This window comes from Parastagonospora nodorum (genome assembly GCF_000146915.1).
Source record: "Parastagonospora nodorum SN15 chromosome Unknown scaffold_10, whole genome shotgun sequence".
Classification (NCBI taxonomy): Eukaryota; Fungi; Ascomycota; class Dothideomycetes; order Pleosporales; family Phaeosphaeriaceae; genus Parastagonospora; species Parastagonospora nodorum.
Window position 1 is genome coordinate 576561 of NW_001884558.1, and position 27799 is coordinate 604359.

The window sequence follows — 27799 nt, forward strand, 5'->3', positions numbered from 1 at the left end:
GCCAATAAAGTGGACAGGATGGTTCTGAGATAGCGAATCAGTGACTAGCAGCTTGAAGAGCTGCGTGAGATACATTGGTTGTGCCCGAAGTAGCAAACGCGGCGAGGGCGGGTACGGTATCCTCCCTGCTGCGCTGCACTCGATCCGGCTCTGTACATGCTCTGGTATCGAATCTTTCTGACCGTGGGCAATGCTAAGCGAGCACCCGGCCAGTCCTATAAATTTGCAGTCCCCAAACGCCGCGACCCGCCGCTTTCAAATGCAGGATATCCTCTTCCTCTCCCATCATCACAACGATGAATACGACTTCGGGCCTAGGCCACCCGGACCTCCTTGACTCGACGAGAGTAGCTGCATGAGCATGTTTCCATGCTTGACTTGCTCAACGAGCAGGCTTGGATCAGCCCCAGCTCGGATCCTGGCCAGCAAGGCATTCGCCTCTGGTTCTGCCAAGGTTTTGAACATGTCGAAGAGCGCTTCGAGATCTTCATGCTTGCGCTTCTGCATGGCGGTTTCGGTTTCGGTGTACTGGCATGGACTTTCTCGAGCTACGCACTCATGGCACATTGGACGGCGTCCGTCGCACTGAGTTCTTGGTCAGATGAAACGGCCTGGAAATTCTGCATGATTCTGGTGATGGGCTACCTTTGTTTTGCGACTGCGACAGGCCGCACAGGCCAGTGAAACACGGTGTCTCTTGGGTGGTAACGAAGTCGTCTCCCCGCGGGGAGCTGTCGATGGCAAGAGAGGGCGTAGCAGCGGACGAGGCATCTCGTGCGGGCTCGCTGACGGGGTTTCCATTGTGACCCGAGGACGACCTGTGAAAAGTGCTCCGAGGACGAAGTCAGGAAGTTGGTTACCAACCCCAGGTGGCGCACGTCTTCACTGCTCAGATCCCAACCGCGGCAGGCAGCACATGCAGGTCAGCAGGGATTTTGATACCCCGACTCTCTCGAAGACCGATGGCAAGTAAATGCTGCACAGCAAACGCCGCCTGAGAGGCCCTTGTCGACAGCCGGCAAGGTAGTCGACCTGGGTGGCAACAGCAGCATGCACGACGTATGGCACGATATAATTGGACGGGTGCATTCCATGTAGAGTCTGCGCGAAGCATGGGTGGATGCAAAGAGGAGCGCCTCGCTTGCTTTGGTGACTGGACGGACCCAAAAGCCGCCAATGGATTTCTATCCTAGGAAGTACTCCGGGTGCCCATCTTCGGCATCCTCAAGTTTACGAATGCGCCGAGGGTGATCATATCCCCATGCAGCCACCATGGTATTCTTCTCATACTCAATCACCGGGTCTCGTCTCCGTTGCATGTTAGTACAAAGAAGTTATTGTGGCATGTGCCATGACGTTACACCTTGAAATTCAACGGCCCGCGCCATCAGCTTCCAAGACGCATCAGATGGCGGACATTGAGGCCCAAAATGCCCTGTAGTCGCAGAGCCTTCTCACATAGAGCTGCGGGACGATGCAAAGGCTTCCTACTGGTCAGCCGCTTCTCTAGTGGGATGCTCTTGATCGCATATTTGCACATTCGTATCGAGGAACTGCACGGTGATAGAGACTACGGAAGTTATTGCAGATCCCCTCACACAAGTAGTCAGGGAATGTGGACAAGAATGGAGCACCTCCTACTGGTCTATTAACCTGGACTGATTCCGAGTGGTGGGTAGCTGCCGTTGTTGAACTCGTTGGCAATTCGGCTCGAACGGTGTTGGTAGTACAGCGCATATGTGTAATATTCTTAGTGGTAGTCCAATAACATGAAATGTCATACTTCCCGCCACTTCGCCCGTTATAGCGGATTCTTATCCCTGACATATCAGCTTTCCTGCTGCTAGGGCGGTGATGGGGCCATAATCGGACCGACTCGAAAAGCAATTCGACTCGTTACATTGCGGGACGATATGCAAGTCACACTCACGTCCGCAATGCAGTGTTCCCCACCTCTAATACTTTCATGCATATACCCGCTACACCAGCCCACATGTTCTCCGTGGAACATGGCTGCAAATGCTAAAGATGACAAGGAGTTCCAAGTCTGGGCCTCGTTGCCAACCAGCCCTGTGGAATTGCGGCGGGGCCATTAACAGATCCATCGATTTCTGACACGTATGGCGATTTGTGAAGAGGTCTGGGAATTCTCAAAAGAGCAAGCTTTTACATGTGTTGTGGTTATCAGCGACGACACGTCAACCACCGCTAACCCTGGTCTCACTCTTTTCGCATGCGGTGTGCTGCAGAGTGGTGTACTCCTCAAGGCGTAACCTCATTCTTCGCACATGCAGCCACCACTACACACGCTGCATCAAAGGCGTCAAAGATCGGTGTGAAGTATCGAGTGAGTCTGCACAAGAGCCAGTCAGATTGATCATATGAACTGTACACAACGCTTACGCATCACTCGGTTGTTTCTTGACCGACGTCATGACAATTGCAACCCCGAGATGAAGACATGAAGCTTGAAAGCTGCTTTGTTGTTCTCAAATGTGCTTTTGTGAGGGTTGATGAAGCTCATCAAGCTCTGAAATTTGTTTGAACGGCTACAGAAGAGTAACTTGTGACGCATGGTGCCGGTTCCTGTGCCATGAAACATTCCGGAACAGGTTTAGCTGCCGCGGACTTCGTGTGGAAAGACAGCAAAACCGAAGAGTGACACCCCACGATTGGGCGGGAAAGTTTTGGCCGAGCCAATAAACATTAGCCTTGTGTCAAGAGGATTCCGTGGCCGGTCTGGCTGGCGCAATACATGCACAAGATCGGATCATGTACCAGAATCTGGCACGTCGATCCCTTGTTTGTGATACATGACTATCTTCATTCTATCTAGTACTCGAAATCATCATCCGCACTTGGGCCTTTGGTCTTGGATACGCTCTCCTGCCGTTGATACATCTCCGCGATCATCTTCGATGTGGACGCCTGATCTGGCTTTTTATCGTCCCTTTCCTTGATGAAACGGGGAAAACGTAAACTGATACCCTTGCCGCCACCAGAGACCTCGTCAGCTGCAGCCCGATATCTTGGTGATAGAGTGAGGTCTGCAGTCTTGACTTCCCACACGTAGCGCGGCTCAAACCATACATCAGGCTGGTCCTTGTTGCCCACGGAGTGCGTGTAGAACGGCTTTGGCTTGTCAATGACGATTTCCGACAACTGCTCATGTAGGGTCTCGAGAATAGCTTCGGAAAAGCCAGTACCGATGTTGCAGACCGACTCGTAGTTCTGTGTGTTAGGATTGTAGCACGCGAGCAAGAAAGCTCCGTACCAGCTGGTTCTCTTGCCTTTGCCGAAGTACGCTCCCAAAACCACAAGATCGAGTGAGTCGCCAACGCCAGCAAGGTAGTCTTTCTTGACCTTCAGCCAGTTTTGAGATCGCTTGGATGGCTCATATGAGGATTCCGGGCCGTCAAGCATCTTCACCATTAGACCCTCGCAGGACGCTTTCACTGAGTCTTCAAGCAATATCTGAATTGCCTCCAGTTCGTTGGTGTTGCTCATATTTGGGCAAGAGCGAATTCGCCCTCCACAGGAATGAATGCATCTTGGAGGTGTTCGCGGCGCTCACGGAAAGACTTGTTGACCAATGCTTCACCGTTGAGGTAGAGTATGTCAAAGGCAAAGACGCAGACCTTGACTTTCACATCCTCGACCTTAACATCCTTCCTTCTTACGGGTCATGAGCTGTTGGAATGGCAGGACTTTCTTTTCGACCATGTCCCAGGCCACTGTTTCGCAGTCCAAAACAAAGCTCTTTGTGCCTTCTTTGATCCAAGTGGGTAGTTTTGCGAGAATATCTGGGTATTTCTTGGACAAATCCTCCGAGTTCCTAGAGAAAATGTTGGATACTCCGCGGTCGCTCTTTCCGGCGGACGGAGCTGTCGTCGCCATTTCCATATCGGCGTCGTGCGCGACGAAATGGATTTGGGCTCGCTCTCCGTCGTACTTGTACTCGCATGTAAAATCTTTGCCTTCAAAGCGGTCAAGAACCTCTGTGATGGATTTCGTTGGCTTGGCAAGCATAGGTTTGAGTGGTACACCGGGTTGCAGTCGACAGTTTTCACGCAGCTGCAGAATGCCATGCTCCAACATTGCTGGAATGATGACTTCGTAACTTGGGAGCTCACTGTATTGGTGTTAACAGACAGGATAAACCAGCATCGCTGTGGCAGTACATACCTGTACACAGTCTTGAGTATCGACTCGGCCGTTCCCAGGTCAGTCGTTGAGGGTGTCTTGCCGTTTTGCGACATTTCGTGAAATATCATGGCCTGAGCGAGCGCAACAACAACGGTCCTCTCGGCAAGGCCCAACCTGAGCTTACCCTCAAGTGTGCGCACGATGAATTTCGATTCGCTAGGACCACCCTTGTTTTCTTCTATATCGATATGCTTACCAGCATTGTGAGAATCAGCAGCGGAAAGTAGCTTCTTGATGCCATCAACTTTTCGTCCTTGCGCACCCTGCCCCTCGATGGTCGCAATCGCCAACAGGCCTTTGTGCACGCCTTGAATAGTGAGAGGCTTGGGCTTGAACATCGTTGGCTGCTTCGATCGACTCTTGGCCGCCACAAGTCCAAGGTCACCGATCTCGTTATGATCGCTGTTGATGTGCTGCAGGGTTCGACCTGTACTCTCCGAAATGGCTTTCTTGATGAGTGACTCCCCAATGCCAAGCTCGACTCCCGTGTAGTCGGCCGCGAGCTTGTTGATCATGAGTAGAGTAGTGGGTAGCAGGTCGGATGGTGTCAAACGCAACACCTGTCGTAGAAACAGCGAGCAATGTGCCAATATCTCCAGTCGTTTCGTGGTCATTTCGATCTTCGAAAAGGTAGTGCACAGCGCGGCGTACGGTACAGGGTCCCCAGCCTTCCAGTCAGGATATGGGTCCTTTGTATTGGACTTGAGGGCAGTCTGCACCTTTTCCCGCGCTTTTTTCTTCATCTCCTCTGGCTCCTCGTCTGAGCTAAGTGTCTCTTCTTCTTCTTCCTTCGCACTGCCGTCGTAGTCTGGTAGTGCAGGCGTAGGTGACTTTCCAGTGATCTTCTTGCCTTTGCTGGCCAAGGCTGTTGTAGCAACTTCGTCGTCGTCGTCTTCCAGCACCGCTGCTTTGACTTTCGTAGGTTGTTTGTTCGACTTTACAGACGCCTTCTCAGATTTCTTTGCTGCTGGCTTCGGCTTCTTCGAAGGTTCGGAGTCTTTTGAGGGCTTTCTCCGCTGACGCTTCATGGGGGGCTCATCTTCTGAGTCTTCTTCTTCTTCTTCCTTCGCAGGCCTCTTCTTTCCAGTCTCTGAGGAGGAGCTGTCTAATTCCATCGCTTCGCCGCTTGTCTCCTGCTTGACTTCTATCTCCTCTGCCGTGGATGCGGGCTCGGCTTTGACATCTCCGGTAGATGACTCCAGCTCATCTTTGATTTCTGCATCTATCTTTTGGGCCTTCGGTTTGGTCGAAAAAGACAGCTTCGACTGCTGTTTCGATGTGTTTGCGTTCGGGTTTCCAAAGAACTTTCTGCGATAGGCTCATCAGCATTGCTATAACATACTCTATGCCACTTGGATGTGTCGCCGCACCCTAGAGTAGTCTGAGAAGACTTGACGTACCCCAAAGTAGCCTGTTTCGGCGCCATGGCTATGCCAATGTAGTTGTCGCGTGCACCCCACCGCGGCGGAAGATGGTAGTCGCGAAGCGAACGGAAAAGAGTGCTACAACAGAAGTAGGACTTGTGAAATGCTGAACGAGCGTGGAGAGACTTTAAAGCAGTCAAAGTTGTCGAATTGGAGCAGAATGGCATGCTCTGTTGCCTGTGAGGTGGGAGCACTTTTCAGGCACCCTCGACGCGGAGACGCGCCTTCGTCGCGTCCAAAGTACGCTAAACCGTGCTGACATCATTAACCGAACATGGCTCTTCTATCGTCGTTCCAGCATCATCGTTCTAACATAGTTGCCGCGCACGTTCATAAACACCATAAGTTATACAACTTCTTCGCGATACCCAAAAGATACCCAAAACAACCTTCGATCTGGCGTCCTACTTCTGGTCAACGGCGCCCCCTCTTCCCTCGCCGCCACCTCAATCATCACCTCCCGATATGTCACAACCCTCGTCCGCCCCGCGTCTCACACCACAATTCTGCTTTAACCAGACCGCGCTACGAGGTTTGTCAAGACCTGTCTCTGCCCGTCAGCTCACTAACTAATCACAAGTCGCTTGACAGACTTTCTTCGGATATCACGCGGAACTATCGACGACTCGATAACACAGAACCTCAATGCGTTACTCACGCCTGCACACCGAGGATTCGACCCGACATCCACCAGTACGAGGCAGCTGAATTCCCCAGGAAGGACTTTACAACCCGACCAGTGCGACCAGTTTAAAGAGAAAGTACTGTACCCAAGCTGGGCAGTACGATCAGATGTGCTAGACTATTGCGCTGGAGTCGCGACATCGCCGGATCCAGATGACCCAGACAGCGTACTTCGGCAGATTGAAGATGCAAAGGCGCGCGACAGAGAGGTGAACGAGCGGTTAGATCCATACTCCGGGCGATACTTTGCACGGGAAGCGAGGACGGAAAGCTTAGCCATGCTCATGCGCAATGAGAGGGCGGTGGAGCAGATCATACGGATGAGGACATGGAGTCTGCTGGGTGAGCGTTGTGGTATCAGTCATGAGTCTGCAGAGGAGGCCTTTGACAAGTGGAGGGTGACGCAGCGAAGATAGAGCAAAGGATGCTCAGCGTATCAAGGTACATTGGATTGCATTGTTGGAGCCTTGCGCATGGCGTTGTAGTATAATGTAGACTCAACTCTCAATTCGCATGATCGTGAGAAACACTAATACAGGGAACATGCCACGCAAAAGTTTCACAACTCCTACGCGGCAGCAGTCTACCAAGTAACAGTACTGCAAGATACATGACATGAGCAGCGCACCACGAGCACGTTGGCGCGCCGCCATTAAAGATCGCGATATGCCCCACTTAAAAAAAGTCCGCAACTGCAAAACTCCATTGGCGAAGATGCACGACAAACTCACATGGCGAGATCGGTTCCGTCATAAATCATCAAGCCATCACAAAAGCCTCCAGACAATAACAAGAAGCCGTAGCCACAAAGAACGGCATGTCCCACACCATCCCACAACTCCAATCCATCTTTTCACGGATAATTGCAATTGGTAGGAAGACGGTCGGAATTACTCTACGGGGCCGGGAACGGAAGACTATTCACAGAGAAAAGGAATAACCCTCAGCAAGCCGCTTGCGCGGAGCCACGATATTGTTATACATGTAGTATACCAACTGATGATAGTGAGGAAGAAGGAGGGACGGAGGGCGCGAGGGTTTTGTAGGCAGAGGCGCGCGGGGACGTGCGTCGGGGACGCTAGTTAGTCAGCAGGGGCTAGGCTTAGTCAGGTGGGCGGGTGGGCTGGGAGTGGATGATTTTTGCGGCGGATGCGCGCGACGTGGGAAGAGGAGATTTTGAGGGTGGGTCTGCATAACAAGTAATGCATTGGGTGAGCACCACATTGCATGGTTGTTAGGGATATCATTTGTGGTGGGCTTCATGCATGCATTTCGGTCTACACTACTGCCCATCCTTCCTTGTCATTCCGTGAGATCATCAGTCGTAGTGAGCCGTCTTTCGACAGCACACACCTCATAAACCCAGCAGACACCTTCAACAACTCTCTAGTAGAGACGCTTGGGGGGGCTCATGGTGGCCTTGATGGTCAATGAGCCCACGTTCTGCCAGCCCTTCTTCAGCAGTGAGACGAGGTAGTTGATGGCCAACATGATGTTACCAATCAACTCATCCTCGGTCATGCCAACGTTGCCGATGGCGACACCCATGCAGAGCACCTTCTTCAACTGGAACTTGATGGTGGACTTGACCTCGGTCATCTTGTTGGCGAGGTCCTCGTTGTGGGAGACGGGAGTGGGGAACTTTCCAGCCTTGGAGAGACCGGGTCCGAGGAGACGGGGGATCTGCTTGATCAAGGCATCGGAGGAGATGAAGGCGTCGTACTTGCGCGCGAGCTTCTTGATGAGCTTCTTGTTCTTGTTAAGCTTCTTCAAGTCCTGCGAAAAGTCAGTACGCCGTTGCGCAATTGTTGCCAGAATTGAGACTTACGTCAGTGCTCATGGCATCGACACCGTGGTGCTTGGCACGATCGATGTCGTGCTGGTCACCGAGCACGCAAAGAGCCATGCCTGTGGTTTGCTGTCAGCCTTCGCATTCTCACTAACTGCATTGTAAAATTAACTCACGGGGCCTGGGGACGGTGGGCAGCTTGACGGTTCCGCTGAAACGCTTGTCACGCTGAGGGTCATAGTTCTTGAGGCCGATCTGGAGCTCGACGGTCTCGAGGAAGTTGCGCTTCTTGGTCTCGTTGGAGTACTCGAGGAGCTCCTTGACGTTTCCACGAACGCCGGCAACAGAGATTTTCGACATTTTGGCTGGTGTCTCCCAAGGGATTGATTGATTCCTTTGGTGGCTCTGGTGCGTGAGTGGTTGAGAAGAGGAAGTTCGCAGGTGGCGGCGGATATTTTGGTGGTGCGGCTGTCGCTTATCTTATCTTAGCGCCAAACCAAACTAGGCTGACCACTGAAACAACGCACGCATCGAGCAGTCAGACTCGAGTCCCCGAGTATGGAAATCCATACTTTTCAATGATTAGTATTCTTGCTGTTGTCGAAGCCGTGTAGGCGATTAGGAACGACAACATCATGATGACAGCTCAAGCAAACATATTTTTAGAAGAATGCATACTCATACAGTGCCTGAGGCCGAACCATAAATACTTTACAATCCACTTGTCGTCCCGAGCCTGGACTGCTCATATGCCATGCAATGCCCCAAACTCCGTGCCGGTTTTTAGGCCATAGATATGAAATAGATGCACTATAGAAGGTAGAACAGCCGGAACACTGTTGCTACGGGTATCGCATCCGAAGGAGACCCTAACGCCCATGCCGCACCATTTTCGTAATGCAATCCGAGTCAGAAGAAGTCGAAAGGATATGTAACTGAGCCAAGCCATGAAGTACCCCACGCCAAATGTAGTAGAAGCCAAGCCGTGATAGTTCAGGTGGCCGAAGCCGGAATGTCAAGGAAGAAAGTCTAATGCATGAGTTGCTGGTTGTTCGCAGCATCGACATTGTCAGAGAGGTTGATTAGGAGTTGGGCGAGACAGCGCTTGGTGGCCGCGTCGTCCCGTAGCACCGAGGAAAAGGTAGCATCGCGGAGAGGCTCGGGTAGACACTGACGCAACGCTTCGCGAGCGCGAGCATTATCACTCAAGCTGGAAATGTCAGTAGAGACCCAAAGGGGTTGAGAAGCAGAAATTACCGAAGGAAGCATCGAACGACGTGCTTGAGCAGGCGAACAGTCTGCTGTTCTACGAGCTGGTTGACCATGTTGCTAAGGACGGTACCGACAGCATAGAACCGCTCATAGGTCTGGCAAATGTACGCGAGGCCAATGTCGTCAAGGAGTATCTTTTGTACGATGAAAATGGCGACGGTCTTGCTGAGCTCGGAGCCAGTCTCCATGATGCGCAAGCAAAGCGGGATGATCTCGGTTGTTAGGAGAAAGTTGATGACCTCGGAGGAGTCATTTTTGACGAGAGCACCGATGACACCAAGCGAAGTAAGACGAAGATATTCGAATGGTCGCGACTTGGACGTCGTGTTGAGAAACGGGTAGAGGAAGAGCGGAATGTGCGCTAGGGAAGGTCAGCCAGCCGTTGCGCCATGTCTCAGGTGCAAATTACCACTCAGGAAGAGGCCGCGAGTCTCGGTGTGAGAAGCAACGCACTGGAGTAGCGCGAGAGCATTGCAGACGCGATTCGAAGCGGCAGCGGTCAACTGCGAGGGGTTGAGCAGAGGGTAGACGGAGATGATCTCTTGAAGGAGAGAAGCCATGACACCTGCTGTCGTTAGCTATTACTCCATACGCCCGCGTTGAAAGAATCCATACCAAAAGAATGCCACAGTATCAGAGCTAGCTCTGGCACCTGCTCCCTCTTCTTGCTCAGCTCCAACAAGGCCGATTCGCGCGTCCCTGGCTTCATGAGTTGCGCGATCCAGTCAAGAACGCGCTTGTTCTCGTCCGTCATGCCGATGTCCGTGTTCGCTTGTATGTCGTTGGCAGGGCCGCGCGGGGGGATCATGTTGTTGCCTGGTATAGAGGTGCCGTTGTTACCGGCGATGCGATTGTAGTGCTGTTGTTGCGCCGCGGCGGCTGCAGCGGCGGCCGCTTGTGCCTGAGCTTGCGCTTGCGCCTGTGCCTGAAGCTGCCCGTGCTGGCCTACATGGTGATGCGGTTGCTGGTGATGACCCTGGGGCCACTCGCCAGGGTACTGCTGCTGGTGCGTGAAGATATGTTGCATTGGTCGCTAATAGTCGCGGTCGTGATGAGGCTCTTGGTGTAGTAGGTGGAGAGAGGAACGATCGCGGTAGGCAAATAAGTAGTCGGATCGAGAAGGCGCTAGCGGTAAGTGTGGACGTTGGGTGAAGGCGCGTTGTATTGTGTGCTACGCTTCGGCCGCATTTCAGAGGTGAGGTTCGTGAATACATACCCCACTGGCGCGCTCGAGCGGCTTGGCGCTGCCTCCCGGGAGCTCGAGCTTTGATCTTCATGGGGTGAACGGCAATTGCTCACACAATAGTACCGGTCGCTTACTCAATATCGCTAGCAAGAATGATAACAAGCAATTCGATTGCGAATCACAAAATCAAAATGCCAGTCTCTAAGTGTAGATGTGGTAGCTATAGTAAGTGGGAAGAGCGCATAGAAATATCATCTGTACCCGAACCTCCCACCATCGCAGGCGCCTAGAAAAGACTCGGAAGAATGAACAAATAGAATTTCAGTGGCCGGTGGTCGACCGTTTCTAATGTCGACCTTGTCTATATGGATTGTACCAGCTTCACAATTACATACGAAACCATTAGGACACCAGCCCGAGGAAGCGGACAGCGCCCCGTACAAAGAAGTTGCAGATCTCGTAAACGCCATGCTTGAAGTGACTACCCTACAGCCGAAGTTCCTGCAGGATAGCCTGGGCCATGTTCTTGTATTGCCATGTCCCTCCATCCACCTTCTTGAACTGAATACCGTGTAGCGAGAACAGCGGTACTTTGACAATTAGAATATCGAAGTCTAGGTACATATTTCCACCCATGTCGTTTTGAACGTGTGTTGTTGTTTCGCCAGCTGCTACTGGACGACCAGACCGTGGCCGCCTGTCGTCCCGATCGTCGCTTGCATCTGACTCGTCGGTATTCGTGTAGCTACGGTCTGCAGCAGACGGGCGCTGCCGGGATTTTGGAGTATGGGGAACGCGGTTTTGATCTCGGAATTCGTCACGGTCTTTTTCAGCTCCTCTGAAACCGCCGAAGCTGATTCTCCTTCGGCTTCCGCTTGGTGGAGAGGCTGGTGAATCGACACTCTGGTGGAGGTCGATGCTTGGGGTATGTCGACAGCTGAACCCGCCTTTGGTCTCTTCCCACTGAATGCCGAGCCGATCCAACACTCTAATGATGTCGCTTTGAATGTAGGACAAAGGCTTGCTGCTGGTCGTCGAGACACTGAACAGACCTTTCAACAAGACAGGCTTCACTTCTGGGCTGCGATTGGCCTCTACCTGTGCTTGTGCAAGCTCTGCATCGGTTTCCTCGGGAACGTTGGCTTCCTTGGCATGCTCTCTGCGAGCTCTGCGGGCTTGGATGCTCTCTCTCCGTGCATGTCCAAGCGACTTTGCGCGTGAGGCTGTCACTGGCCGCGAACTTGCGGACAGATCGTCCGAAGCAGCATCGTTTAGTGTCCTCCCTTTCTGCGCACTGAGGTCGGACCTATCGGATCCGCTTGTGGGCGGTGGATTCCCTGGGTCCTCCGATGAACGCCCCCGTCGACTGAGACGCCTCCTCAGATCTGCTGAATTGACACTCGTAGAGCGACCAAGGGATTTGAACTTGCGAGCAGCGCTATTGCTGCTGTGTGGTGGCGAAAGAAGCTCTGGCTGGTTGGTAGCGCCCGCTTGCAAATGTGGAGACGATCCGGTGTCCCTCTCCCTTGGTCTCCGAATACTGAAGCTTTTCCTGGGAACTGTAGCTGGCTCTGGCGGCCCAGACACTGCAACGGCTGGTGGAGGTGGGTGTTCTGATCGATCATGGCCCCGGTGTTTTCGAGTGCTGAAACGTCGCAGCAGGCCAGCAGCTGCGCCTTCTTTCTTCGGATGCTCAACTTGCGGTGAAAGAACCGCTGGAGACACCGAGCCCGGTGGCTTATTGAGGTCGATCTTCTTCAGGCTATCTGTCACTTCGTCTTCGCCGTGTGTTCGCGCTCGAGGTCGCGATCGTCCACCAGTGGGCTTCTCACCCGCCATCTCGAAAGTAGACGTGTTGGTGTACGCCGCTGGTGGGGCTGGCAGATCCGGCATCTTCAGCGGCTTTTCGCCCGGGCTCACCGGCACGGCGACAGCTCCTGGATTTGCCTCTTGTAATTCGCGGTCTCGCTTCTCTTTGACGAGGAAGTAGACCGACAGAAGAGGGCTGTATGCGTTGACTGGGTCGAGACCACGCTGGATGTCCTCTGATGAAGACGCTGTCAACTGTTCTCTGCTAGAAATTGAGTTGCGTCTCTTGTAGAAGTCAAACATGCCCCGTTTCTTTTCAGTGTCAGGTGTGTGTGCGGTGGTTCTCCGAGCTGCTAATCGTACAGCTCGTTGATACTCGTCAGACTGGAGAACATTGGTTAGCTGGGCAGAGATGTACTCTACTGTGCCGAAATCGAAGCCGTTCATCTTCTCGACAATCTCCATGTCCAGGGGCAGCTGGACAGGTTCACGCTGAGGCAGGTAATTCTCGGGTGGGCTATTGAAGCCCTTCGTTATCCATGGATGGTTCATGATCTCTGTCAAAGTCAAGCGCTGGGTAGGGTCGGTTTGCAGCATTCTGTGAATCAAGTTTCGGCATTCTGGCAGGATTAGCAAGTACCAATCTCTGTGTTGTGGGCAACATACCGGCAGATAACCACGGCGGATAATCAACATGCCCTTTCTTGATCTTCGCGTGCAGTTGTGGCATGCTCTGGTCATCGAAAGGCACTTTCCCACAGACCAGCACGTAAAGAACGATGCCAAAACTCCAGACATCGACCTCGGGCCCAGTGTATTGCTTTGCCTGTAGCAGTTCAGGCGCAGCAAAGTAGAGACTTCCGCAGAAGGTCTTCAGCTGGCTCCTAGGCGAAAACAGGTTGCTCAATCCGAAGTCGATGATCTTGATGTCGCCAGTCTTGCTGATCAGGATGTTCTCAATCTTCAAATCACGATGGACAATGCTGTTGCGATGGCAATAGTCTAGAGCACTCGCGATTTGGCGTGCAAACTTGCGAGCTTGCTTCTCCTTCAGCCGGCCGTGCGAGATGATGTAGTCCAGCATTTGGCCGCCGTTCACAAACTCGAACAGCATGTACCAGTGGTAATTCGTTCGCACCACGTCCCTCATGCCACAGATGTAGGGGTGGTTGAGCAAGCTGACAATGGCAGCCTCTCGAGCGGTTCGTACTTCTTTGGAGTGGTCGGCACGTTCGCGGTCGGCGGCGCTCTGGTGCTGGTCCTGCGAAAATCGGGGTATGATCTTGACGGCCACCTGCGTCGAGTTAGCATTGTTGTCGAAGTGAAGCTTCTGACTCTCTGTCGCTCCAAAGGTGCCATGCAGCCTCTACTATACGACATACGTACCTGCTCGCCAGTCTCCAAGTGCTTCGCCAGCTTGACCTTGCCCATGCTGCCGGCGCCAATTGTCTTTCCCAGCGTCCATGTTCCTGTGCTCGGCGCGGTGATGGTGGTCCTCCGCTTTGTGCTGGCGGGCTGTGCCGCGGCTACTCCGTTGGCAGGCATGGCGGACACGGTGGACGCGTCTGATGCATACCGCGCGTGGCTCCTCCTGCTCGACTCGGTGCGGGCGGGTGTAGGGGCGGGACGGTCTCTGGACTCGCTGCGACGGACGCCCTCGTTTGCGACGTTGGTCTGCTCCCAGTCTCGGGCGGCGACGTTGTTGAGGCCCTGCTGCTGGCGGGCGTGCGATTGTGTGCTGGGCCGTGATGTGGTGCTCTGCGAGCGATGGGGGCGATCAGCAGGACTGGCATGAGGGGGCGCTCTCCGGGTCGACTGGTTGCGAACCACCGAGGGTGATGCTGGCGTGGCCGTCGACATGGCGTCGGTGAGGTCGGGCGCAGGGTGCAGATGCGGGCCTACTGCTCTGCTCACGGGCACTCAGCCTGTCTGGCGCCGGGGTCGATGTGGACGCGATCAAATTGCGGCGTGGCTAGGCAACGCGCTGAAAGTTTGCAGTGAGCGTGGATAGCGATGTCGAGCCCGTGTGCTTGTAGGGGTCGCCAGTTGGAGCTGCACCCTTGGCGAGATGAGATGACGGGCGCGTTGGCAGAAGTCAGCGGCTTTGCACCACCGCAGGAACAGGGAGGCAATGCCGTGGTCGGTCACGGCAGGGTAGGCGGGCAGGCGTACAGGCGGACAGGCGAGCAGGCTTTACTCTTCACTCGCGGCGACAGAGCGTCTTCACGGCAGGTTGCAATGAGTTGTTTATGGTTGGGTGCAAGCGGCGCCCGCGCACTAGAGAGCTAGCTGTGTCCACCAATGCGGTCCGAACAGGGCATACACAAAATGGTGGGGTTGGACAAGGCGACGTGTTGGGCCTCTTGTGTGATTCTGGCGTCTATCCGCCTTGCCTACATTGCCCTTCTAGACGGCACGCAAAACTCTCGCTGTGTCTGAGCAGCAAATCACCTTTGACAGCCTCAGGGTCTCTGTACATCGGGCTGCTGTCGGAAACGCTGCCGTTGCTGGCATACATCATAGGGCCCACAATGGCCCAGCCACCGGTACTGGCGCTGTTCACTATCGCAACCTCGGCGGCAGTACCAATGCTGCTGCACAGAGGGAAGCCAATATCCGTTCAAGTATCAGATTGGATGTGTAATCTGCTCCGGGTAACAGTTCGAGTTTAAGTGTAGACCAACCACCGCATCCGGCTGCCCGTGTTCAATACGGTACTGCTGCTTAGTCACCCAGATTGCGCTTTCCCAACTTTCTCATCTTCATGCCTCGCGACTGCCCAGATTGACGACACCCTCAACACAATTGGTCTGCATTCACCCTCTGAGGATCAACCATGGCGTACAAACGCCCACGTGCGAATTCACCTTCGTCCGCCCAGAAGCGATCCCGTCCATCCAAATATGTGTCTCTTGGCACCGAGCTGCCAGATGAAGACGGCGACGATGGCGCCTTCGTGCCAGTATGGAAGCAGACCGTGACCGACGAACGAGGTCGCAGGAGACTCCACGGTGCATTTACTGGAGGCTTCAGTGCAGGGTAAGTTTCTGAGCCAACCCTGACCCGAGCTCAAGACTTCTTGACTATGCTAAGATACTTTAATACAGTTGGATCTAAAGAAGGATGGGCACCCAAGACCTTTGTATCTTCCCGCGCGAACCGCAACAAAGACCAATCCCATGGCCAGACGCAGCGAGCCGAGGATTTCATGGACGAGGAGGATTTGGCGCAAGCGGCTGAGTCTCGTCAGCTCGAGACTGCGCAGAACTTTGCTGGCATAGGCGAAGCTGGTGCAGGGGATGAGAACGATGTTTTTGGGCTCTTCCTGACTCAAGAGGAGACCATGGGCGTGAAGATTGCGCAGAAGATGGGCTGGCGCAGAGACCAGGGCATTGGTCGGAAAGTTCGTCGCAATGCTCGCCTGGAGGATGACGCTTCTGGAGACTCAGCTGCACACATGTTCGCTCCAGAGGATGCCCGAATCATGACAATCTCACGGGAGGAAGTGAAGCGAAAAGGCCTGGGATACTTGTCGGAAGCCCGACTGAGTGTAGCAGCGGATAAACAGCCAGAGCGCAGCGCCATACCGGACATGCATTTCCTCGAGGACTCAAAAAAGTCAGCGTTGAAGAAGCCCGTTGTCAAGAAGTCATCGTTCGGTGTTGGCATTCTGAACGACACTGGCTCCGATGACGAAGACCCGTACGAGCTTGGGCCCAAGATTACGTTCAACAAGACGATTGGCAAAGACAAGAAGACGAAAAAGCCAAGCAAGTTCGCCAAAGCAGGCATCCCTGATAAGCCGGTGTTTGTGTCCAGGAAGAAGGATACTTCCAAGTCGCTCACGCTGCTATCGAGGAATTCCATGGACGGAAAGCCACCGCTGAAGGGTTTCACTCTAGCCACGGACATCGCCGAACTCAGAAATAAACCCAAATACCCGCCGCCCAAGATACCCCCTGGTTGGAAGTCCTCAAAGAATGCTGCTGCTGCAGATCCTGCCAAGTATCAATCTGTTGCGGAAGCAGCAAAGGCCTCGACTCTCGACACTAAGGCACGTTCGGCACTCTTGGGAGAAAAGGCCCTTCCCGGCAAATCAGTCTTCGACTTCATACCTAAGGATGCTCGCGACCGTCTCGCCAATCTCTCTGGTAGAGCCGACCTGCCTCAAGGTTTAGGCCAATCCGGTCCTGAAGGCCACTTACCAGCCGCCACCGCGCAGCCCAAAGATCTCTGGAGCCTCGTCCCCTTTCTCGACAAGGGAATTGCGGCAGGGGCGTTAGCAAAAGGCGCAACAGGCTGGATGCCGTATTCCGAAGACCCTGCGAAGCGCGCACGATACGTCGGGTTCCTTGAGCTCCGCGCCGGTCTGAAGACTGACCTGCCGGAGCGAACGTCTGGCCTTTCAATCTCAGACTGGGTCAAGGAATTGCAGGAATTCGCGCATGCCGCTGAGGTCTTCAAGCCGACGACGGGCATCATGGCTTCGAGATTCACGTCTTCGAGCTCGTCTACGATACAAGGCAGTGCGGGGAGTGGTCAAGAGAATGTCCTCCGCCAACCCACAGCGAAACCAGAAGATCCAGCGGAACAAGCAGCGAAGCTGGGCATGTATGGCGCCATGACACGGACTACGTTCCCTTTTCATCCATCGCGATTACTCTGCAAGCGCTTCAATGTCAAGCCGCCGCCTGATATGCCGCCTGGTGGTGACGCCGGTGAAGGTGGTTTTAGAAAGGAGACGGAAGAAGTAGTATCGAAGAATGCTATGGAGAAGATGCTGCATGAGGTCTTGACGAATGGGCCGGGGCTGCAGAGACCGGCGTGGATGGGAAAGGCTGACGGGCCTAAGGAGACGCCACAGACTGATCATGCGGTTGTGGATGTAGAGAAGAATGAGGCACTGACTAGTGAGCGCGCGCCAGAAGATGTGTTTAAAGCAATTTTTGGCGATGATGATGAAGACGACTGAGGTGTCTACAATTAGGATACACTCCACCATATACACATTTCAATCATTATTCATCAATTAGAAATACACATATCCCACTTCTACTACCACATTGTCTGAACTTCCCTACGGTAGGCCCCTCCCCGAGTTCACCGCATCAGCAAGCATACTCGTCCCCGGTCGGTTCTCCGCATACCGCTCGTACGAATCCAAATACAACTCATCCGTACTCGTCGTCATCTTCACGCTCTCCTCCTCCTCAATCGCCCTCACCCACTTCCCCCACCGACTCCCCTCGTCCGCCTCAGGCCACCCCCTATACGGCCCCAGCACCCTCCTCAGCCGCAACACCCACGGCGCAATCTGCACATCCACAAACGAAACACTTGCGCCGGCGAAGAACGGCCCTTGCGCATCCGCCGCATTAACCAACTTACTAATCTGCTCCCGCAGCTCCTTTGCATGCTCCACCTGCTCCCTCTCGGCCTGCGCCTGGAGTAATTTATAAAAACACGGGATAACGTTGCGATTCACATGGTCAGCCCAGAGTCTCTGCGTCGCGCGGGACTGCGCATCCGCGGGGAGTAAAGGCGGGCCAGCATGCAGGTCCTCGAGGTATTCCATGATGACGGTGGATTCGTGGGTGGACCAGGTGGGGCCGTGGCGCAGGGCGGGGACGAGGCCGCGCGGGTTGACGGCGAGGAGAGATTGGGGCTTCCTGTAGGGGTCGACTTCGATGTATTGGTAGGGGATGTTCTTGTGTTCGAGGGAGATCCAGACGCGTTGGACGAAGGGGCTGTGAGGTGTTAGAAGGGGGAAGTTTGGGGCAAGAGAGAGAGAGAGGGAGACGGACCAGAATGCGCTACCGTAGAGCTTTAGGTCGTTTTCTTGGGAGTGGTTCTTGACGGTTGTCCAGGCGTTGCCGGTGGCCTTTTTGTGGTATGTTTTCTTGGTGGGGTCGCCGCCCTGGTTGGTATCAGTCATGTTGGATCGAATGGTTTCTCTTGACGAGAAGCGCGATGTGGATGATGGAGAGATGTGGTCGGGATGTGAAAGAAGTAAAGTTTTGAAAGTAGACGCAGGTCTTGAAAAACCGAGTGATGATTGAGGTAGCAATTTTGGAAAGAGATACATAGAAGAGGTAAGGCTTTGGAAGAGTTGCAGGAAATAATGTTGAGACAAGATTCTGGTGACCTCTTGAGGCGCATCGAAATGACGTTATACAAATGATCGGCACTGCATAAGACCCTGCAATGGTTGCAGTCTTTCAAGCTAGACCACAGGTTCTCCGCAGGCCCGGATGCTGCGAGCTCTAGAAGTGTTTGAAGACTCCCAATGTAACTTGTGGCCTTCGCCTGAAGCAGCGAACGTTTTGAAAGCAGGTGAACTGCGCATACGATCACGCCTGAAAAAGAAGAGACACTGACCTGTGACTTTCTCCGATCGCCCTTCTCACGTTTGGCTAGCCATCTAAACACGCTATTCTTCTTGACTCTATCGCTCTCCTCGAGTGTATGCTTATGTGGGCCGGCTACGCCATCGCCTTTGCCGTTGCCGCCGTTTCCATTGACACGCTGGAACGTATAGTATTTCTTCGACGAAGAGCGCGATGTCGAGGGTGAGCCTGGACCAGTTGCGAACTGTGGTATTGACTGGGCCATATTCGTGGGCATGTCCCAGCCATCAACATCTCGCGATTGTTGCCCCATCTGCGTTTGCCCAAAGAAGTTCTGACTCTGGCTCGTGGCGTCTCCGCCCGTATCAGGTGGATCATGGCCTACCTGCTCAACATACTCCTGGTGATCAAAGTACTCGGTGATCTTGATCTTGACATCGCACAGGTCCCGCTCCCTTGCAACGCGCTTCCTCTTCTTCTTGTCCGGATCTGTCGACTTCTTTGTTCCAGGAGGACGGCCCTTGAGTCGACAGTCCCAGTAGTGGGAGACGAAGCGCTTGCGCTTGTGGCGTTGGGTGGAGCGGTGTGAATAGACGTTGTCGATGTGAGGGAAATATATCTTGAATCTGGTCGCGATTAGCCCTCTTGGACACGTACAGAACGGTGGAAAGACATGAACGCACTCGTCCTCATTCAGCGTAATCATTTCGTCCACATCGAATAGCTTCTGTCGCCATGCCTCGAGATCTGGCGGGTCCGGTATCAACCTCAGCCCATGGAATTGGCCGTGGTTGGATGCGGGAGCGTCATCCGCATCGGCGCCTTGAGCCTGCACTGCTGTGTCTGCATGCGCATGCTGCTGAACCGGTAGTTGGAATGGCTGCACTATCGGCTGTTGCGGCGCTGCGCGGACGGGCGGTGGACGAGGTAGGGGCTGGTGGTGGGCTAGCTGTGGCGAGCCTTGTAGCTGCTGGACGGGGCCATATCGCGGGCTCGAGGCATGTTGGTAGCCTGGAAATGCGGCGTACTGCACCGGCGAGCCTGGCAATGCATGGTGTTGGTATTGTAACGTGTGCGGGGCAGGTTGCGGGGCTCCGCTCAAGGCGTATTGGTGGTGGTGGTGGTGGTGGTGGTGGTGGTATACGGCACTGCTCCCGTGGTGTAGCTGGGGTAGCGCTTGGTGGTGGGCTTGTGCATATAGCGACCCATCGGGAGAATGCTGAAGATGATGTGAGTGCGTTGGGATGGAGTGCCTGCAGCTGCTGAAGCGCGGGCACGGGTGACAGTCGCTCGTCGACTTGCATCGCGTCCAACATGCCGCTTTAACGTTCGTCGATGTGCGCTTTAAGGAGGAATACCATGGGCAGGAACCGTTCCGGTGCACGACGCGCGACGGGTCACTTATTGATCATGAAGCTGTTAGTCACCTGAAGCACTCGGATTTTGTCGCAAAAGCGTCTTGATTCTTTGTCTGATCTGGTACTCAATGTGGCTACGCCTGCTACTTCGCTTGGGACCCCAACGTAATCCGCCCGCCAAACACCACCCGAGCATGACGGTCCATGGAGCGCTTGTTCACTTTTAGTCCTCCACGGCGCACCGAGCATACTTCGAGCAGCCCGTGCCCGCTTCGCGAATCATGCCAGCCCTCTTTGAAAGTCTTCATCTTCAGCCATACAGGCGAAGCTGGTATTCCCCAACGCCTTGCCCATGCCAGATAAAGTGTCATGAAACGTACAAAATCCAAAAATCCTTTACTCGCCGGGAAGCAGGTTGCTCTTCACCGCAAACATCTTGGAGGTGACGCCAGCAGCGAAACCGTCAACCTGCCTCGAGTACTGCTCCACTTGCCTGGAGTTGAGCAGCGTCTCCAACCGGCTAGGCTCAGCTGGCAACTTGAACAGCCTCTGCCACTCGTCCTCCGGTAGAAGTGGCTGCTTCGAGGCTGTGCGCGCCGCGTTCTCTGCCTTGCGCTTCTGTTGCCATGCGGTAATCTTGGTCTGCTCACGGGCAAGCTGTCGCTGGTAGTACTGGTAGTTGTTGAGCTCCGTGTGGTGGTTCTCAATGCTCTCGAGGAGCAGGTCGCACGTCTTCTCGAGGAAGGGGTCGATTGACAGGTCGAGCGCGTCGTAGTTGGGGAAGAGGGGAGGCAGCGGGGTGTTGGGATCCTGTTGCAGGGCCGCTAGGTTGGGTGGGAAAGAAAGCTCCTCCTTGGGCGCTTCCGAAGGCAGCTGGTGGAGGAGGGAGGTGAGGAGATGTGAGTTGTGGACAGTAACGGGGAGCTCAACCAAGATGTCCTGGTACCTGAGGCTGCTCTTCTGGAGGCTGCGCAAATTAGCACGCATACAAAGCTGGCATAAGTGACAAAGCATACCTCTCAGTTGTGAACTTGCCCTCCTTATACGCTGTGACAAACGAAGGAGACAAGCGGTATGCGCGCAGGTTCAGGGTGCCCTGCGAACTCCGGCTGACATCGTAGATCAACGCAACGGTCCTCTCGTTGAGCTGGCTCTGGTAGTAGAACTGGTTCTCAATGGTGTTGAGGTTGACAAAGTTGCCCATGCTTGTGCTTGTGTACCAGCCGACGTTGTTCGCGTCCACGTTCACTTCCCGGAGGAACTTGATCATCTCGTTGCCATATGCGATGTTCTGCTTGGCGCGCGGGGCCGCTGCAGAGAGGTTTGCAGCAGTGTCGTTCTGACCATCGGCTGACGCGGTGTTGATCTCGGGGTAGGGGAACGAGTTTGTGATTTCGAGGACGCCATTCTTCTCCATGCCGACCAGGCTACCAGTGGCAAGCGAAGGGAACGCTTTACCACTCGCAGTAGCAATCTTGATCGCGACCTAGACACCCCAATCAGCCTTTATCCTAGACACTCGACACCTGCACGGCGCAAGAAGCATAATGGCGGGGCTTCCGGCGGGGTTGTGTTGTGAAATTCGTACGTACGAGAGCGTCAACTTGGACCGTCTTGAACGGCACATCCTTGAGAGCGTCCGCCATGATTGCTTTGGTCGGGAAGGCTGTACTGGGGCGGGGATGGGGCGGTAAAGGTGGTCGTCGTTGTTGTCCAAGAGCAAAATGACTCCAGTGCAGCGACGCCAAGATTCACCAACTTCCTAAGCGAACATGGCGGTTTAGGCCTAAAGTAGACTAGTCTCCCATGCATCTGATGGTCGCCAATGCAACCAGCTTGAAGCCTCGCTCATGGCCACTGCTACTAAATCCTATTCAGAAGACGATTTCATAGCTACAACCCATCAAGAGCCATGTTTGCCAGACGATCCGCCTCGCCGTTCAGGTCTCGTGGGATTAACCAGAACTGCACATGCCTGCCCCCCTCATCACTATATTCCATGTAGTCCAACTTATCGTGCAACTCCTTCAAGACTTCAAAGTGCGCCACCCTCTGTCCATTAGAGCCAACATCATCGTTCTCGATCCACTGGTCCATCCATCTACTCATCGCGTTGACCAAGAAGCTAGAGTCTGTGGCGATCTTGATGTATGTCAGCGTAAAATCCTGGTCGGTAACCCGGCAGATAACATCGAGGGCTTGTCGAAGAGCTTCAATTTCTGCCCTGGTGCTGGTTTGCGGCAGACTTTGTGGCAATATCCCCTTGGTATTATGTGAGGATTCGGGGCCGAAGTATACGCCGTAAGACGCCTTTGCAGAGGAGGTGCCGTTGCCACGACACGCCCCATCGATATGGACGACCAGACTGGCCGGGTCAACCACTGGGCTTGGGTACTTCGTGACCTTCATTTGTAGCTGGGAGACCTTTTTTGCTTCGTTATAAATGACGAGCTTGTCGATAGGAATTGGCCTTGAGCATTCGTCTTTCCATAGGATCATAGAGGCGGGCGATCTCTTCGAAAGTTTTCATCGTCTACAACCATTTTGGCGTTTTCTTCAATGCTTTGTCTGAAGAATATGCGATTCTGAAAGGGAAGAAAAAGGCAATGTAATTATGAGGCTGGTACCATGGTACATCAGCAGGAAAGTGGGGTTAATGCTAGGACCTGGGGTGAGCATACGGACAACGGAACGTTCCTGAATGATGAAGCGCGGGCACTCGGATATAGAGTTCTCGGGTGGGACAAACCTGATATAACAATGTGATTTCCACGCACGTTTGCTCCCAGAAATGCTATGCTATCCAAAAACGCCGATGCTAGATGCTAATGCAACAAGTGCAAGTGTAACAATGCGAACAACACCCTTCCCAAGTTGATACAGCTTGCTTCAAAGCATATCCTGATCCGGCACCGCCACCTTGATTTCCTCTGCAAGCTCCACCGCCTCTGCCTGTACCGGCTGCTTTTGTTCTCCCGCTGCAGTTTTGACAACCTCGTCAACGTTCTCCACCTCTGCTTTGGCAACGATAGACTCTGCTTCACCCGTGTTCTTCCGCTTGTGGTTGTATGGACCCCAGCGATGAGCTGCATGCTGTCGCTGCGGCCTGCGGTTACCGGAGTTTGGATTCTTCGCAATCGATCCATCGTCCATGCGTTGCCACTCGGTGTCTTGCCCATCGACGTGGTCGGAAATGTCGGCATCACTCTCGTCTTCCCAAATCATGAGATTCGTACCGTTGATTTCGTATGACCGCCCACCTGTGCGTGGTACGAAGAAGACGTCCGTCCCACATCCGCTAAAGTCCTGCTCCCAAGTCGCCTTTTGCTGGAGCTTCAGGATATAGTCCATGGGCAGAGCATACAGGATGTTATCATCCTTGTCGTAAAGCTCCTTCAATGGATAATCGAGACAGGCCAGCCCAAAGCTGCAGTCGATACGGCTGGAGAGTGGATGGATGCGCCCACCGAACACTTTCAACTCAAAAGCAATGCCGCTCTCAGTCCACATGTTATCCCCGAAGAATACCTCTGGCTCTGACAGCAACGGATGGTCGTGATGCGGCCCAGATACCTCGCAGAAATGAGAGATCTCATGCGCAAGACAAATGGCGAGAAAGAAGTTGAAGCGCAAGACCATCGCAGGCTCCGGATATTGCAATAAGCTCAGTTTCTTCGCAGTCGTGTAGAAATCGGAGTGCAGGCAAATGCGACTTGTGTGGCATTTCTCATTAAGTTTCCGCATCAACCCATTCTTGTAGTCCTTGACTAAGCCCATCGATGCGTATGCAGTTTCCGGTGGCAGAGGGTCGTGGTGGAAGTAGAAGTGTACTGTGTCGATTTGATTCTCCAGAAAGTTTTTGAAGGTCTCTTGACGTTCTTCTGCCCAGGTAACAGTTTCTCGAATCCGGAAACATGGCTGTCCATACAGCTTCGAGGTGTCTTCGCATGCCTCGCGCTTACCGAACACTAGTGTCTGCCAGAAGTGCGCGGTTGCGCGGGACGTCATGAATTGAGTAGCCAGCCGCAATGCAGGTTTCAGCACTTCGTATATCGCATCGGAACAGCCATGCCAGTTGTCAACGCGGAAGATATTGTGAATCTCGTTGTCGAGCGTGCACACTGGATCTTGAATGGTTTCTGAAAATGTAACTGCTTGCTTCTTGATAAGCTCTACAGGATCGAAACCCAGCCGGATTTGTTTTCGTTTTGATGCGTCTTTGCGGTGGCCGAGTAATCTTCGGTATTTTTCGAGAGCCTTACGATCTGCCACTTGAGCTAGATGATGGTTGATCGAAATGCTGAGCTGAAGACCGAAATCCTTGGGGACCTCAATAGTTGAAGGTGTAAAAGACAACACGTCATCATGGCTCATGACGTCGGGTAAGTCTCGAACTAGCTTGTCTATACAAGCATCCACGATAACACCTTCCTTGAGCTTATGCAGAAGTACAGCGTTCTCGCCACGATCTTCAGCCCGCAAGTCTCCCTCTCCTGCACCGGGCAGAAACTGGCGCATCTTTTCGGACAAAGGCTTAGGTGGTCCACATTCGACTGGGGGAGTCTTCGATTCTGTAGGTTCCCAGTCCATACCATCAGGGTCTTGCTCTTGGAAAGCCGCTTTGGGTATGACTTCTTGGCCTGCATTTTCCTCCTTGCTTTCAGAATCCTGATTCAAACGCTCTTCTATTAGCTGTGTTGTATGCAGCATCGCCGCATATGCCTGGCGATATCGAGATGGATCCATGCTGGTTGCCGTCAGTTGTGGGTCGGCAAAGCTCTAGTGCATGTGGAAATGATGTGAAGAGGCCAGAAGGAGGTCCTTATAGCTATGGCGCAGGCACCAAGCACAGGCAGCAGAAACAAGCAAGTTTTACTGTCGCCAATTTGCTCATGAGGCTGAATTGTGTCTCAGAAGAAAAGATCCTGATCCTCGTGTCCGCCAGAAACAGTGTTTTATCCAGATGTTTTGTACAGCTGTTTGCCGAGTAGATCTCGAAATGGTCCTAATTGCTACGCAAGCCATCTCCAGGGTGCCTGGCTAGGCTGCTTCTGGGAAGAGGGATGAGGTACGCGTTGTTGTGAAATGCGTCTTACCCAGTGTCGTAATAGCGGTTAGAATCCGCATGGAAGTCGTAAATGTCGCATCCAAAAGTTGTCTTCGTAATTAAACCCCCAGGGTACGGTGTGAGGTGCAAAGTCTTTGATGTCGGTGTGAGAAGGTTTAGCTTACCTAGTCACGAGTTGCGGCGGGTAGGTAGCGCACGGCCGCGTGTGGCCTGCGCGATTTCTAATTTCGATCCACTTCGACCACTTTTCTCCAGCCATGAATCAGAAGCTGCAATATCTGGTAAACACATGCATCACACGATTGAGGAGCTACCATGTTATTGATGGCTCGCGCAATTAGAACGAAGCTAGCCAACACTCTAAGATGGCCCTAGTCCGGATGGGCTGTGCGGATGTATCGTTCCAGGGCACAGGTAGGCTCAGGCCGTGCCCTAAACCCTGTACGAGGACAACTGCGTATTCAAATTCCCGACCTTGAAAAGCACGTTATCATTCGTTAGTTATATGTCATATATTAACGGTTCGACGGATATCGTCGTCGTAATTCATGAAAACCACTCCAGAAGCTCCGCATTATATGAAGATAAAGCTCCAAACTCTTCCACTCCGTTGCATCCCTCAACCTGAGTGAGCAGATCAAATAACGTCGCGAGTCGATTATTGAAGTGAGGTCCAATAACAGAGGCAAACCCTTGGTTAGAAACCGCGCGTTTCATGTCGATGAAAGCAATACTTGCTTTCGCGTGGTCTACTCGTTCCATCTGCCGAAGGTGCTCCTTCCAGCTATTACCAGGTCTCCCAAAGTAGCCTGTGGTATGCTGGAACTCGGCCAATAAAAGCCGCATATTCGTACAATGATCCCATACGTTTTTTACCTCTGCAAATTCATTGACCAATTTTGGAGCGAATGACATCAGCATCGTTGATCCAGAGTTGAACAAGGAGGTGATTTAACCTATCTTTCGGCATCATGCTCGTAAGTTTCGGCGCCGAATTGATTGATGCCGTTCAGAAAGGATAGAAGCAGCTTGAATAGCTCCATGCGAAGCTGTTTGAGGTGCCACTTATCAAGACTGCCTACATCGACTTGAGTTGTGTGCCACGAGTTACGTTGTTTGATAGTGCTGATAATGTCCATATCTGTATGGAATATGCTTTGAGTACGGGTGGATTGTGGGTTACTTGTACCATGTTGAGGAGAAGGAATGACTGAGTCCTGTCTTCGAGGGTTGCGGTAAGTGCCAGACGGTCCAGCAGTGGGCGAGCGGTGGGCGTCGAAACCGTTTATATCGTTTTCCAACCCAGCACCCGACAATGCTTCTGGTAGAAATGTTAACAGGCAGTGTGAAAGCGTAAGACGTTTTACGTACCTTGCGTATCTCCCGTCACATGATTGAGGTCACTGACGGCTTCGGTCTCGACTCTTTCCATCTCTGGGGGTGCCCATGTCACATCGGTATCGCATGTGCTTTCTCTCTGTCGTCTCTGAGCCTGTCCGATTGGAAACGCGGGAAAATTAAGACCGGGCGATACGGATCCCGAGAATACATGCCGCTGTCGATTTTGGGACGAGATTGTACTTGCTAGTGCCTCTTTCGTCACTTTTTGTAATTTGCCCGACGACTCCTGACCCTGTAGGTGTGGCGCTTTGCGTTTGTTAGGCGTTGCGGGGGATCGAGAACCGGCATCAGACACCATGGTGGCGTCTGATGCGATAATGGACCCTGTTTGTACAGTTGTTCGCTCGGTTCGAGATCGATCTGCAGGAGGAAGCATCGAGGGCACTTCCGGAGCGCGGATCGGTAGTTCCGAGGACGATACATCTTTCGCGCGCGGCGGAGTTCGGACAAAGTCTGCTCCCGAGTATTCGACGTCTGAATTGTCATGCTCGATTGTTGTGTTGGCTCTAACTTTGCCCTTTACTTTTCCCTTATGTGGTAGACTCTGGACGGCGACTCTGGTGATCCAGCAACGCAAATAAAAGCGAATTCTGCCCATACCATCAGCTTGCTATGCGCTAGAAAACACATGCTTTTCTCTTACAATTTCTGGTCGGTCTCATCATCCCAATTGAGCTGATCGAGGTTGACTACCTGTCCCACATATCGTGTTGTACACCTCTCAGGTCCACCCCAGAGTAGATGCCCGTAGGATTCGCCCAACTCTTGTACTTGATCGGCAAGAGCATCCTCTTTGATCAGATCAGCCAGGAGCTTATCCCTATCATTCCTATAGGCAGCTTTGAAAGACTGGGCTACTTCTTTGATTCTCCTGTGTAGATCATTTGCTTCCTCTTTGGGGAAGACTGGGTCCTTGCGTGCGTCGCCATTTTCACTGAAAAGTCCAAGATCTTCGTAGCAATCTTGAAGGGTTCTATTCTTACTAATGCAATCGTCAATAAAAGAAGAGTTGGCAATACTGGATTGTGACGCCATTTGAACTGCTGGGTAGTTTGTAGAGGCAGGTCGTAGCAACTTTATGATGTGCGGTGTAACTTGGTCGAAACACTTATGGGTGGCTGAGCGTGTTAAACGCCGCATGAAGATATGGATGGGAATGGCTGTGTGTGGCTAGCAAATTCATGCGTTCAGTTGCCGGGTCTTCGACAGGGTACCATTCGCTTCTCTCTCCTGCAAGAGGTCAGGAGGCTGCAAA

The 27799-nt window shown here is 53.2% G+C and overlaps 12 protein-coding genes across 12 annotated transcripts; 3 read left to right on the forward strand and 9 right to left on the reverse strand.

Annotated features, from left to right (window-relative positions):
* Nucleotides 1-288: 288 nt before the first annotated feature.
* SNOG_06938 (hypothetical protein) lies at nt 289-626 on the reverse strand (the record flags this gene model as incomplete). The annotated part of the gene is made up of 2 exons (XM_001797247.1): nt 289-476; nt 557-626. 2 exons carry the CDS (start codon nt 624-626, stop codon nt 289-291), a joined length of 258 nt encoding a protein of 85 aa, XP_001797299.1.
* A 2206-nt stretch (nt 627-2832) lies between these two features.
* SNOG_06940 (hypothetical protein) lies at nt 2833-5632 on the reverse strand (the record flags this gene model as incomplete). Its single annotated transcript, XM_001797248.1, has 5 exons — nt 2833-3474; nt 3537-3643; nt 3666-4132; nt 4186-5514; nt 5607-5632. 5 exons carry the CDS (start codon nt 5630-5632, stop codon nt 2833-2835), a joined length of 2571 nt encoding a protein of 856 aa, XP_001797300.1.
* A 463-nt stretch (nt 5633-6095) lies between these two features.
* Nucleotides 6096-6819, forward strand: SNOG_06941 (hypothetical protein; the record flags this gene model as incomplete). The annotated part of the gene is made up of 2 exons (XM_001797249.1): nt 6096-6162; nt 6222-6819. 2 exons carry the CDS (start codon nt 6096-6098, stop codon nt 6728-6730), a joined length of 576 nt encoding a protein of 191 aa, XP_001797301.1. The 3' UTR covers nt 6731-6819.
* Nucleotides 6820-7539: 720 nt separating this feature from the next.
* SNOG_06942 (hypothetical protein) lies at nt 7540-8525 on the reverse strand. The gene is made up of 3 exons (XM_001797250.1): nt 8280-8525; nt 8143-8222; nt 7540-8090 (listed from the first exon to the last, which is right to left on the reverse strand). The coding sequence occupies exons 1-3, from the start codon at nt 8461-8463 to the stop codon at nt 7701-7703; spliced, it is 654 nt and encodes a 217-aa protein (XP_001797302.1). The 5' UTR covers nt 8464-8525; the 3' UTR covers nt 7540-7700.
* A 607-nt stretch (nt 8526-9132) lies between these two features.
* Nucleotides 9133-10652, reverse strand: SNOG_06943 (hypothetical protein; the record flags this gene model as incomplete). Its single annotated transcript, XM_001797251.1, has 5 exons — nt 9133-9313; nt 9361-9736; nt 9785-9940; nt 9991-10320; nt 10592-10652. The coding sequence occupies 5 exons, from the start codon at nt 10650-10652 to the stop codon at nt 9133-9135; spliced, it is 1104 nt and encodes a 367-aa protein (XP_001797303.1).
* A 195-nt stretch (nt 10653-10847) lies between these two features.
* Nucleotides 10848-11031, reverse strand: SNOG_06944 (hypothetical protein; the record flags this gene model as incomplete). The annotated part of the gene is made up of 2 exons (XM_001797252.1): nt 10848-10922; nt 10957-11031. 2 exons carry the CDS (start codon nt 11029-11031, stop codon nt 10848-10850), a joined length of 150 nt encoding a protein of 49 aa, XP_001797304.1.
* Nucleotides 11032-11047: 16 nt separating this feature from the next.
* Nucleotides 11048-14230, reverse strand: SNOG_06945 (hypothetical protein; the record flags this gene model as incomplete). The annotated part of the gene is made up of 3 exons (XM_001797253.1): nt 11048-12968; nt 13069-13736; nt 13757-14230. The coding sequence occupies 3 exons, from the start codon at nt 14228-14230 to the stop codon at nt 11048-11050; spliced, it is 3063 nt and encodes a 1020-aa protein (XP_001797305.1).
* Nucleotides 14231-14901: 671 nt separating this feature from the next.
* Nucleotides 14902-15158, forward strand: SNOG_06946 (hypothetical protein; the record flags this gene model as incomplete). The annotated part of the gene is made up of 2 exons (XM_001797254.1): nt 14902-15008; nt 15107-15158. The coding sequence occupies 2 exons, from the start codon at nt 14902-14904 to the stop codon at nt 15156-15158; spliced, it is 159 nt and encodes a 52-aa protein (XP_001797306.1).
* A 48-nt stretch (nt 15159-15206) lies between these two features.
* SNOG_06947 (hypothetical protein) lies at nt 15207-17342 on the forward strand (the record flags this gene model as incomplete). Its single annotated transcript, XM_001797255.1, has 2 exons — nt 15207-15409; nt 15464-17342. 2 exons carry the CDS (start codon nt 15207-15209, stop codon nt 17340-17342), a joined length of 2082 nt encoding a protein of 693 aa, XP_001797307.1.
* Nucleotides 17343-17637: 295 nt separating this feature from the next.
* SNOG_06949 (hypothetical protein) lies at nt 17638-20033 on the reverse strand (the record flags this gene model as incomplete). The annotated part of the gene is made up of 5 exons (XM_001797256.1): nt 17638-17684; nt 17759-18324; nt 18603-19343; nt 19401-19758; nt 19913-20033. The coding sequence occupies 5 exons, from the start codon at nt 20031-20033 to the stop codon at nt 17638-17640; spliced, it is 1833 nt and encodes a 610-aa protein (XP_001797308.1).
* A 438-nt stretch (nt 20034-20471) lies between these two features.
* SNOG_06952 (hypothetical protein) lies at nt 20472-24821 on the reverse strand (the record flags this gene model as incomplete). The annotated part of the gene is made up of 6 exons (XM_001797257.1): nt 20472-21042; nt 21092-21561; nt 21668-21741; nt 22001-22589; nt 22971-24247; nt 24338-24821. 6 exons carry the CDS (start codon nt 24819-24821, stop codon nt 20472-20474), a joined length of 3465 nt encoding a protein of 1154 aa, XP_001797309.1.
* An 822-nt stretch (nt 24822-25643) lies between these two features.
* SNOG_06953 (hypothetical protein) lies at nt 25644-27579 on the reverse strand (the record flags this gene model as incomplete). Its single annotated transcript, XM_001797258.1, has 4 exons — nt 25644-26464; nt 26515-27134; nt 27188-27506; nt 27528-27579. 4 exons carry the CDS (start codon nt 27577-27579, stop codon nt 26100-26102), a joined length of 1356 nt encoding a protein of 451 aa, XP_001797310.1. The 3' UTR covers nt 25644-26099.
* Nucleotides 27580-27799: the final 220 nt, after the last annotated feature.